The sequence below is a fragment of the Jaculus jaculus genome, chromosome 5 (assembly GCF_020740685.1).
Source record: "Jaculus jaculus isolate mJacJac1 chromosome 5, mJacJac1.mat.Y.cur, whole genome shotgun sequence".
Classification (NCBI taxonomy): Eukaryota; Metazoa; Chordata; class Mammalia; order Rodentia; family Dipodidae; genus Jaculus; species Jaculus jaculus.
In genome coordinates, this window is record NC_059106.1 from 52626044 (window position 1) to 52636966 (window position 10923).

The 10923-nt window shown below is 56.5% G+C and overlaps 1 protein-coding gene across 1 annotated transcript; it reads left to right on the top strand.

Moving 5' to 3' along the window:
- Positions 1-58: 58 nt before the first annotated feature.
- On the top strand, positions 59-10668 carry Nbl1 (NBL1, DAN family BMP antagonist). Its single transcript, XM_004657576.2, has 4 exons — positions 59-153; positions 7542-7736; positions 7849-7960; positions 9325-10668. Exons 2-4 carry the CDS (start codon positions 7567-7569, stop codon positions 9610-9612), a joined length of 570 nt encoding a protein of 189 aa, XP_004657633.2. The 5' UTR covers positions 59-153; positions 7542-7566; the 3' UTR covers positions 9613-10668.
- The last annotated feature ends 255 nt before the right edge of the window (positions 10669-10923 follow it).

A 10923-nucleotide genomic window follows, 5' to 3' on the forward strand; every position in this document is an offset into this window, starting at 1 on the left:
ACAGCGCGCAGCCGAGCGTCGCGGGGACGCTCCAGACCCGAGTCCCCAGGAGCCCCGCGCTCCTCCACGGCCGCCCGCCCGCACCCCGTGCTCCCAGGACCCGGCGGACGCGCCGCGCCCCTGCTCCTCCTCGCCGCTGCCGCCGCGCGCGCGGTAAGTCCCTCCCGGCTGCGCACGCGGGAGCCCGGCCGCCCCGGGGCTCCGAGCGCCGCGCCCCCCACCCCCTCCCGCCGAGCCGAACCCCGGGAGCCCAGGACCCGGCTCCAGGAGACTTCCGGACGCCGGCTCCGGAGACGTGGGGCGCGGCACCGGGTGACCCACGGGGCACCGCGGCGTCCCCAGCCTCTCCTCGGGGGGCTCCGTTTTTCCGTGTGCCCGGAGGGAAGTGGGAGGGGATGCGAGCGGGCCGCGCGTCCCGGGGCCTCGGCGGGCGCCCCTGCCTCTCCTTTGCCCGCCCGGTCTCCGTCTCCCATCTTTGGGGCTCCTAGTCTCCGTCGCTCCATTTCCGCCCGGCTAGCTCTCGGGTCCCGTCCACCCCCCTTTCGCCAACCCCCACCCCCCCACCGCCAGCTCTTCGGCCTCGGTTTTCACTTTCTCTGGCTTCGGCTTTGCTCTCCGCGCAGGGCTGCGCGGAGAGCCTGCTCCGTGACTGACACCCCACCCTCCAGCTCACTGTCCCCCAGCTTCCTGCGCGCTCCCCCAGTCCGGTTCGGGGATAGTTTCCCCAGGCCCGGTAAAAGACACAAAAATCCTCTCCCTTCCCGCCCCGCGTCCCGGGAGCCGGGTCATCCCTCCTGCATTTGCGACCTTGGAGGCTAGGGAGGAGAAGCCGCCTTTGCATCAGGCTCGGGCTGCCTGCGCGCGGGGCTCTGCGGCCGGCCACCTGCCCTCCTGCCCGCTGCCGGGCCGCGGCGATCTCGGTCGACCTGGGGGCAGCTGCCTGGCCGGGGGTGGGGGTGGTGGGGGAGGGAACTGGCGGGCATCAAGGGAAACGAGCCCATTTCCAAGGCGTTCCGAAGCCCGTGCTCAGCCGGGAGGCCGCCGGCTTGCAGCCAGGAACACCCCAGAAAAATCTCCCGCTGGCATAGGCTGGAAGTGGGGAAGTAACTTGTCAACAAGCAGCCCCTCACCCTTTGTCACTGTCCCAGAGAGGCCAGCCTCCTGAGACTCCCACAGATGCTGAAGCCGCTGGGGCGTGTTTGGCCTTGAGTTGGGGCCAAGGAAGAGACGAGGCTGGGCGTTTCCTTGGTGACCTCCCCCACCTACACACACACACACACACACACACACACACACACACACACACACACTCACTCACTCTTCTCCACCCCCTCCTGCAAGCCAGATCTCGCTGCTGGGCCTGTGCGTTGGAGGGGTGGGCAGGGGAGTCGGTGCTGTCCTTAGCTGGGGTTTCTGCCCCCTTGGTTTAAAGTGAAATTTCAGATGGAGCTGTAGCTCCCTCCCGCCTGCATCGGCAAAGCAAGGGTCGGAGGCTGCTGGGGTGGGCTGGGTTACTGGTGAGGTCTGCAGTGGGACTTCTGCTGAGCAGATGTGGAGGCCGGCCCTGCAGCAGCTTATTAGCATGGATCTGTTTTGGAGACTTTTTTTTTTGGTCTGCAGGGCAGAAGGATCTGCATGGACTGACTGTCCACACAGAGGTAGCCAGAGCTGGAAAGTGGAGCTGCCTGGCTCAAGGAGGGAGACCTGGGGGCAGAGGCTGGGGCCTGGATGTCAGCCCACAGCAGGGTTGGTTCAGGCTCTGCCTGGAGCTGGTGGAAGGAAGCTGTCTTATGGTGCTCCTGCGGTCATGGAATCCCAGTGGCCTTAGGCCACATGCTAGAACCAGAATCTTCCCCGGGGAATCTGCTCAAATAGATTCCCAGGCCACACTGCCCATTTCACAGATGGCAAACATGGGGCCTCTGAAAGGGAAGCACAGGTTAGTGACTTAGTCTGTAAGTATTTGCCTCTCTTGCCTTGAGGGCACAGTGGACTGTGACACAGTGGACACAGAGGACACACTCACCCAGGGCCTCCCTCTCCCAAGCACCCAGGACACCCTGCTGGGCTGTCTAGAGCAGAGCCTAAACCCAGTGTAGTGACATCCCCTCAGCCCTGACACTGCCTTGCCCCTCTCAGAGTAACATTTTCAGTCGCACCATTCAAGGAAGTCCCTGTACTCATTCCAAGACCTGGAGGATTGCCCCACCCTGCTGATCCTCCAGCCTAGGGCAGTGGCCACAAGTGCCACACCCTCTGTGCCAGCCACATGCGCAGCAGTGGGCAACGGGCACAGCCTGTTCTCTGAAGCTAGATGAGAGGAGGCCTCGTGGTCAAGATCTGTGTCTTCCAAGGGGTAAAGTCTCCATGGGGTCTTGGCTCAGCTCCTGCCCTGGCAAGTGAGTTGGTTTGGGTCACTTCCAAGGCATCCTCATGTTTCTTTGAAGCAATTCCACCTTGGGGGTGTCCCCCTACATCCAATATCACTGGGAAGACGTGAATGAGAAACACTGGGGAGTGATCTGGATTTAAAGAGAGGGCCAGAGGCCAGGCTGCAGGAGAAGCTCAGGGCGACTTGGTTGAGGACACAGCGCATGAGCAGCAAGCTTTCCAGAACGCTGACAGGGACAGGAGAATAGCCACAAGAGGCCTCAGGTCCTATGTCGCCTCTCCAATTCCCTGTATACCTCTGTCCCTGATTCTTGCTTTGTCTTCTGTGAACTCTTCTCCTGTAGGAATCAATCTCCTCTCTCTTAATTGGCTAGCTGTTCTGCAAGCTCACATGAATTCCAGCCATCCAGTGTCTCCCTTCAACTATAAAGTGGGGGTGAAGAATAAGGTCTGTCCTGCGGGGTGATTGTCAGGACCAGATTAAATGACAGGTGGCAGCGCTCAGAAGAGTGGCTGGTTCTGCAGTCAGGATCAGCTCTTCTCTGTCAGACAGGAGAGACTGCACCCCACTGCTTCCTGGACTTCGCTTAGCTAGTGCCCTCAGCCAGAAGCACCCTTCCTCACCCGCCAACTTCACCTGCCTGCAGTCCTTATTCAGTCCAGAATTCTGACCATCTACACCCCTCTCTGGACTTCCCCTGTGGGCTCGGAGCTCCCCAGTGAGTAAATGTAGGGCCCTCCTGCCACACCCTTACTTCTCTCCTGCACTCCTAGAGGGTACCCGGAAAGGGAGTGTCAGCTGCAGGGAATGGAATGGCCCAGTGAAGGGCATGGCTCTGCCCGCTTACTAGGGTGCCTTGAGACACCTTTCTGTAAAGCCTGGGTGTTGGCCTGGGAGATGGCCAATTCCCCATTTCGCCCTGACACTCTGGAAACTCAGGACCTATGGTGGGAGTGGGGTAAGGGGGGGGGGGAGTTAGACAGTGGAAAGCTAGGTGAGGCTTCCAAAGGTCCAGCCATTGCTTAATAGGCAGAGGTAAGTTTTGTTGTTGGTTGAAAACACAAAAGCCGGAAGCAAGAAAAGATAAAACTTGACAGCCAAAGAGTTCACTTATAGGTGGGCATCATGGGTTCTTCTAGGCGGGGTGTGACAGATGGAGGAGGTGAGTATCTTAATGGGAACCCTGCTGTCTCCCACTCTAGCCCAGCCTCCCTCTGGACACTGCTCGCCTTTTTCCCGTGGCACTTCAGCCTATCACCCCATTTCTCCTCACTTGCCTAATGACCAGGGCCTGATGTCCAGCACAAATGAGCGTTATCCAGTTTCCTAGCAAACCTCATCGCTAACTTCAAGGCCAGTCTCACTCAACCTGAACTTGCTGGCTCAACTCTCATCTCCTCTAGTTCCAGGTGCCATTCAGATTCACACGGCTATGTCTAGGTTACTGTCATGACAGCCCCAACCTCGTTTTCAAATCCCGTGGAGACCTTTGCATCGCTCCCTGCCCCTGTGCTGTCCTTGTACCATGGGGTCAGGCATGCATCTTCTGTGAGGCCTCCAGGAACCAGTCAAGCCCAGAGAGGGCTCAAAGGCTTTTGGGGGTCTCTTCAGAAAGCCATGGTCACACCTTGGCCAGGGCTAGTTCCTGAGGGAGGGCAGAGGACCTGCCAGGGGCAGGAAGTTGCTGGGATGCTGAGCCTGTTGCAGCAAGGAACGAGTCCATTCTGTTGTGTCAGGGTGTGGTTGCTCCACAAACACGGCCTTTGCTGTGGATCTTATGGGCGAGGCTGGAATGTGTGGGTCAGTCTGCATCATGGCAGGAGCTCACTGGGGTCACGGCAGGCTGTCCAGCCCCTCTTCCATCTGCCTCCTTCTTGCCAGGCACAGGCCATCTCCAGGGACCAATGCCTGTGCAGAAGGAGGGGCAGGAGCTGAGGGGCTTGACAGCCTTGACTACAGCAAGACCCTTCCTTGGAGGGCAGAGTATGCAATGGTGAATCACAGCCCATATCTTCCCTCAAGCCACCCATATTCTCCCAGGCACCCAGCTCTCATTGTAGAAACAAGCCTGCCCACCCACAAGGTCTCCTCCTTGGACACTTTACAAAGCACATTCCCTGCCACCCCCACTGCTTTCTGCAGGAGGTGGGTCCAGGTCTGAATGGGATTAAACCATTCCCACCCCTGTGCCTGGCTGGGGAGGGCCATTAGTGGATCTCTCCCTGGTTCTCCGGCCCCTCTCCATTCAGTCTCACGTAAGTCCCTCTGGGGACCATCCCAAGATAGTCTGACTATGTGAGCCAGGAGGATCCCTCCAGCCATGCCTGGCTGTCCATCAGAACTCCCCCTCCCCCAAAGCTTGTTAAAAGTGGGAATCTCACTCTGCCTCAGTATGTTCATGCCGAAATTCCCCAGAGAGTTGGGATGTCGCTCTTAGGTTTGGAAACCTTACTCATCTTACAGGTGGGGAAACCAAATGCTGAGTGTCTAAGGTTACACAGCACACACATCTGTCCAGTAGTAAATATCCTTTCTCCAATGCCCTGTCTCAGAGGGTTGGGGGCCCCTTGCAAACATTGCCTTTTTCAAATGGCATGGAGTTTTCCCCACTACCTTTTTTTTTTGAGGCTGCGTTTTGCTGTAGTCAGGCTGACCTGGAATTCACTGTGTAGTCTCAGGGTGGCCTCGAACTCAAGGCGATCGTCCTACCTCGGCCTTCCAAGTGTTGGGATTAAAGGCGCGTGGCATTACACCTCGAGTTCCCCACTGCTTTTGAGGTGGGGACAGTGGGTGAAGCACACAGAATGCAAAGTGAAGAGCTTGGTCAGTTCCCCTTGAGCGAGTCCTTTGAACACAGACTGTGTCCTGCAGCGCCATCTTCTGGCAGACTCTGGTATTAGTGTCTTGCTTCATCGAAAGTAGGGAACTTTGAAAGTGTTAAGGGTTCAGATTTGTTTTCTGCTCAATTCAGGGGGTGGGATGGGATTGAGGTAATGATGTGCGTGGAGCTATGGTGGCTCATGAAGAAATATGTCTGGGTGGCATAAGAAGTCATTATGGGGCTGGAGAGATGGCTTTAGCAGTGAAGGAACTCTAGGTGGGCACATGCATCTGGAGTTCATTTGCAATAGCTAGAGGTCCTGGTGTGCTCCTTTTCTTTTTCTTTCTCTCTCCATCTGCCTCTTTTTCCTATCAAATAAGTAAGTGAATAGAATATTTTTAAGAAGTCACTGTGACTTGAAGGTTGAGTGCAGCTTCCCTCCATCACAATCCTGACAACCCCTATGGCTTTCCAGGAGGCAAGATGGGTGGCCTGGCTGTCCACGGCTCTGTGGACAGTGTTGTGTATATGAAGCTAGGGATCAAACCCAGGAGCTTGACGCACACACTGCACTGCTAAGCTCCACTGCCAGGCTGACACTCTCCGTCCCCCCACTACAGAATCCACAGCATAAGCAAGCTAGATTGTTGAATACTCAGCTTACGTTTGAACACTGAGGGCCTGACTTAGGCAGCACAGCCACCTCCCTTTCTCACGTGCACACACAGAGGCACAGACATACAAAGTAACTTGGTCCAGGCTACATAACAAGTTAAAAAAAAAAGTCCACAGGGCATGGTGGTGCACATCTTTAAACCCAGTACCCGGGAGGTGTGCTTGAAATCTTGGTGCTGGGGAGGTGGAGACAAGTGGGTCCCTGGAGTTCAGTGGATATCCAATCTAATCAAATTGGAGGCTGTGCTCTGACCTCCACATGTACGTGCACACACATGCACACACAAATGTACATGCACTGTAAAATAATAATGGGGCTGGAGAGGTGGCTTAGTGGTTAAGGTGCTTGCCAAAGTATCCAAGTTTGATTCACCAGGACCCACGTGAGCCAGATGCACAAGGTGGCACATGCATCTGGAGTACATTTGCAGTGGATTGAGGCCTTGGTGTGCCTATTTTCTCTCTATCTGCCTCTTTCTCTCTCAAAATAAATGAAAATAATTAAAAAAAAACAATGACTCCCATTTGGAGTGTGTTATATCTGCTAGTTTTCCCAATACCCATCTGGTGCAGTGCTATCTACAGCCCAGTTTTTGAGGTTCAGAGAAGAGAAATACCTGTATACCTTGTTTAAGATATACTTGGATCTGTGGGTTGGAGAGCTGGCTTAGTGGTTAAAGTGCTTGCCTGTGAAAAGACCCATGTCCGACTCATCGGGTCCCAAGTAAGCCAAGTAAGGTAACACAAGCGTGCAAGATCGCACATGCATACAAGGTGATGCATGCGTCTGGAGTTTGAGTGAAGTGGCTGGAGGCCCCGGCGCACCAATTCTCTCCTTTCTTGCATAAAGAAGAGATATACTTGGATCTAGGTATAATGGCATCTACCTGTAACCCCAGCACTGGGGAGGTACAGGCAGGACAATCAGGAGTTTAAAGTGATCCTTGGGCTACATAATGAGTTGGAAGCAGCCTGTATTACCTGAGACCCTGTTAAAAAAAAAAGAAGCTGGGTGTGGTGGCGCACTTGGGAGGCAGAGGCAGGAGGATCACCGTGAGTTTGAGGCCACCCTGAGACTACAGAGTGAATTCCAGGTCAGCCTGGACTAGAGTGAAACCTTACCTGGAAAAGAGAGTGGGGGGGGGGAGGGAGAGAGAAGATGGCTCAGCAGTTAAGATGATTATTTGCCAAGCCTGGTGGCCCTGATTCAATACCTTAGTGCCCATGTAAAGCCAGATGCACAGGGTGGTACATGCGTCTGGAGTTTGTTTGCAATGGCAGGATATCCTGGTGTGTCCATTCTCCCTCTCTCTCTCCAAATAAATAATAATAATAATTAAAAGTTGTGCTTGGTGGCACACGCCTTTAACCCCAGCACTCGGGAGGCAGAGGCAGGAGGATCATTGTGAATTCAACGACACACTGAGACTACATAGTGAATTCCAGGTTAGCCTGGGCTATAGTGAAACTCTACCTTGAACCTCCCCCCCCCAAAAAAGAAAAATAACTTCTAAGAAAAAGAGAAATAAAAAGAAAGATGTACGTGGTTAGTGGAGGGCTGGTTTGAATCCTGGTGTCAGATCCCATGCTTAGAATGTCACCAGCCCCGACTTCCTCGCCTTCCTGCCGCATCTCATTGCCACCTGTGCTCAGTTCCAGGGCTCTGGAGGCCAAGGGCATGATGCTTCAGGTCCTGGTAGGGGCTGTCCTCCCTGCCATGCTGCTGGCCGCACCCCCACCCATCAACAAGCTGGCCCTGTTCCCGGACAAGAGTGCCTGGTGTGAAGCCAAGAACATCACGCAGATTGTGGGTCACAGCGGCTGTGAGGCCAAGTCCATCCAGAACAGGTGGGACCAGGGTGTGGGGGGGAACAAAGGCACAGGGAAGAGCAAGGAAGACCAGGGCTGTTCACCCCTGCCCCTCTATGGTGACCCAGGCGTGGTGACCTCTCTTCTACAGGGCGTGCCTGGGACAGTGTTTCAGCTACAGCGTCCCCAACACCTTCCCGCAGTCCACAGAATCCCTGGTGCACTGTGATTCCTGCATGCCGGCCCAGTCCATGTGGGAGATAGTGAGTACCCGTGCCCGGTCCGTGTGGGCGATTGCGAGTACCCGTGCCCAGTCCGTGTGGGCGATTGTGAGTACCCGTGCCCCATCCCTGTCCATGCTCCTGCATCACAGCAGGTGGCCGTGAGTGTTTACTAAGAGCCTGTGGTGTGTGAGGCACTGGGCTCACCCTGGGAACACACCTGGTCCTTGCCACAGGGCAGCTCAATCTAACACCAGTTTGTAGAAGGCAAGAGATCTTTCGGAATCTCCCTTTGACATCGTATGTACTGAAATCCTTTCTGTGACCCCACTGTTACATCTGAGACCAAAATCTTGGCCCTGCCGTACAAGCCTCCCCCAGCCCCGCTCCTGCCCCACCGGGGTCTGGCTCACTCGTCTCTGGCTTCATCTTGCTTCCAACTTGCCTCACTAACTTGACTCTTGATTCCATCCTTCCTCCTTTTATGTCCTTCTGTCTCCGCTCCCTTCTACCTCAGGGCTGCCGTTCCTTGCTGTGCTTTGAAAACGCATTCCTCCTCTTCCTCCTCCTCAGCTAGTTCATTTCTACTCATTCTTCTGCTGTTGGCTCAAGTACCATTTCCAGACCCTCTGGTGGAGTCACATCCCTGGACTGCAGGCTCTCGAAGCCTCTGCTTTCAGCACCTGCCCAACCTTCAGCCTTTCAACCACCTTGTGGGGGGGGGGGGGAGGGATTTTAGCACGCAGTCTGAGTGTCTTGAGGGACTGAGTCTCTTCTTGTGTCCCACAGCTGTCACAGAGTAGGTGCTGTGTGGAAGGAAGGAAGGAAAGGAAAGGAAGATAGGAAGGACAGTTAGAAATGTGCCTGCTGGGCAAAGGCAAGATGCCACGGGTGAGCGCTCACTAGCCTTGGGGCTGGAGCTCCTTTGAGACCCAGAGGTTGCTCAGAAGTTAACTGGGCAGAGTTTGGTGCCAGTAGGGTGAGGATAGGTTGGGCAAAAACTTTCCAGATAGGAGGAAGAGCCTATGTGAAGGTTCTGGGGCAGATCGGGTGGTGCAGAGGTGGCGGGAATGGTGAAAGGTCTGGCGTGGGTGGCCAGCCCGTTAGGGGTCAGGATTTTTCTCCAAGCGCAATGGGAACACTGGGAAGGAGTCTAAGTGGGGACTTCCCCTCCCCCACCCACGTCCCCCAGCTGCTGGTGGGGGGACAGGTAGGAGGGGGGAGCTGGGTGTGAGGAGACAAGGAGAGGGCTCCTGTAGGGCTCAGCTTCCTACCTGCAAGATGGTCCCGCAGAGCAAACCCAGCTCCGGGGTTCTTCGTCCCTTAAAGCTGTGTTAATTCTTGGGGCTTCCCCGCTTGCTTAGACTTCAGGAAACATCCTTGCTCCTTCTTTCTGCCTTGCCCAGGTGACCTTGGAGTGCCCAGGCCATGAGGAGGTACCCCGAGTGGACAAGCTGGTGGAGAAGATTGTACACTGTAGCTGCCAGGCCTGTGGCAAGGAGCCCAGTCACGAGGGGCTCAATGTGTACGTGCAGAGCGAGGATGGGCCGGGCTCCCCGCCGGGCCCGCACCCCCACCCGCACCCCCACCCCCACCCGCACCCCCACCCCCACCCGCACCCTGGCGGGCAGACCCCCGAGCCTGAGGAGCCTCCTGGAGTCCCCCACACGGAGGAAGAGGGGCCTGAGGACTGAGGGCCCCCAGCTCTTCCTTCCCTCTCATCCCCTGTGGAATGTTGGGTCCCACCCTCTGGGGAAGAGGGAGGGGAGAGGCTGAAGCCCTCCCCCCTTTGGCACTGGATGGACTTGGATTCAGACTTGGACTTGGAATGCTGCCCGGTTGCCATGGAGATCTGAAGGGAGGGGTTTGGAGCCAAGCTGCACAATTTAATATATACAAGATGGGGGGGGGGAGGAAGCAGAGACCTTCAGAGCTCTTTTTGGGAAGGGGGGTGCTCCTTCCTTTCTGCTTTCTAGACACATGCCCTTGGGGTGAGAGGTAGTGAGCTAAGCTGCTGAGGAGGAGTGAGGCCCTCCAAGATGGCAGGCCCAAGCCAGGGCCCTGAACAACCTCATGTGGGGCAGGATTCCCCAGGGGTGAGTGGAGGGTGGGCACCGTGCCAGCATCCACCTTGCAGTAGGGGCCAGGCCAGGAAGACTGCTGGCAGAAGCAGGAAGCCCCATCCCACAGTCTCCCCGTCCTCAGGAAAGCAGGCCCCTCAGTGCAGTGGTTTGGGGAGTCAGGCTGGGCAGGACCCTGCTGACTCAGGTGCCGGACCGTCGCTGGAGAAGAGTGTGGTCCGGAGATGTCTCAGCATCCCCCACCTCCCAAGTCTGAGGTCCCTGGGAAGCTGTTGGGACCAGTCCCACCGTCCTGGGGAAGATCCTTCTGCGTATGACACGGTGATGGCTGGGGTTTGTCTCCTGCTTCCCGGGGTCCTCTGGGGACCATAGTGGACATGAGACCTATGCTGACCTCGGCCTCTCTCTGGTTCCCCCTTCCACCCCTCCTCCCTCCCAGCTGCACTTTATCCCTAGAGGGGTGTGGGAGCTGGGGTGGGGCAGGTGGTGAGGAAGAGCCTTCATTCCCCAGGTCTGCCCGAGTACCTGTTTATGCCCAGGGAACTGCCAACCCAACCACTGCCCTGGGGGTGCCCAGCCCATTGATATTTGACGAGAGCTTTGAGCTTGTAACCAGTAGCCATCTCCTCCGACCTGAGTGTCCTCATGAATAAATGCCTTTAACGCCTGCGTTCTCTTCCCTGTGGCCTCCAGGCTCTGCTGGCCCAGCGGCGGCGCTGAGGGTGTGAGGATGGGAGCCTGCTTGGGCCTGCCTGGGCTGTGAATTGCTGAGCAGAGCTCAGGTGCCCTGGCAGCTCTTCCTTGGGTCTGATGGCTCCCTCCCTTCCCTGCCATGTGTGCCCTGGCACCATGTTTTCAGCTCCTACCTCTTTCCTTGGGGGTCTGTTTCTGACCTTGCTTACACTGGGGTGGGTGTGCAGAACT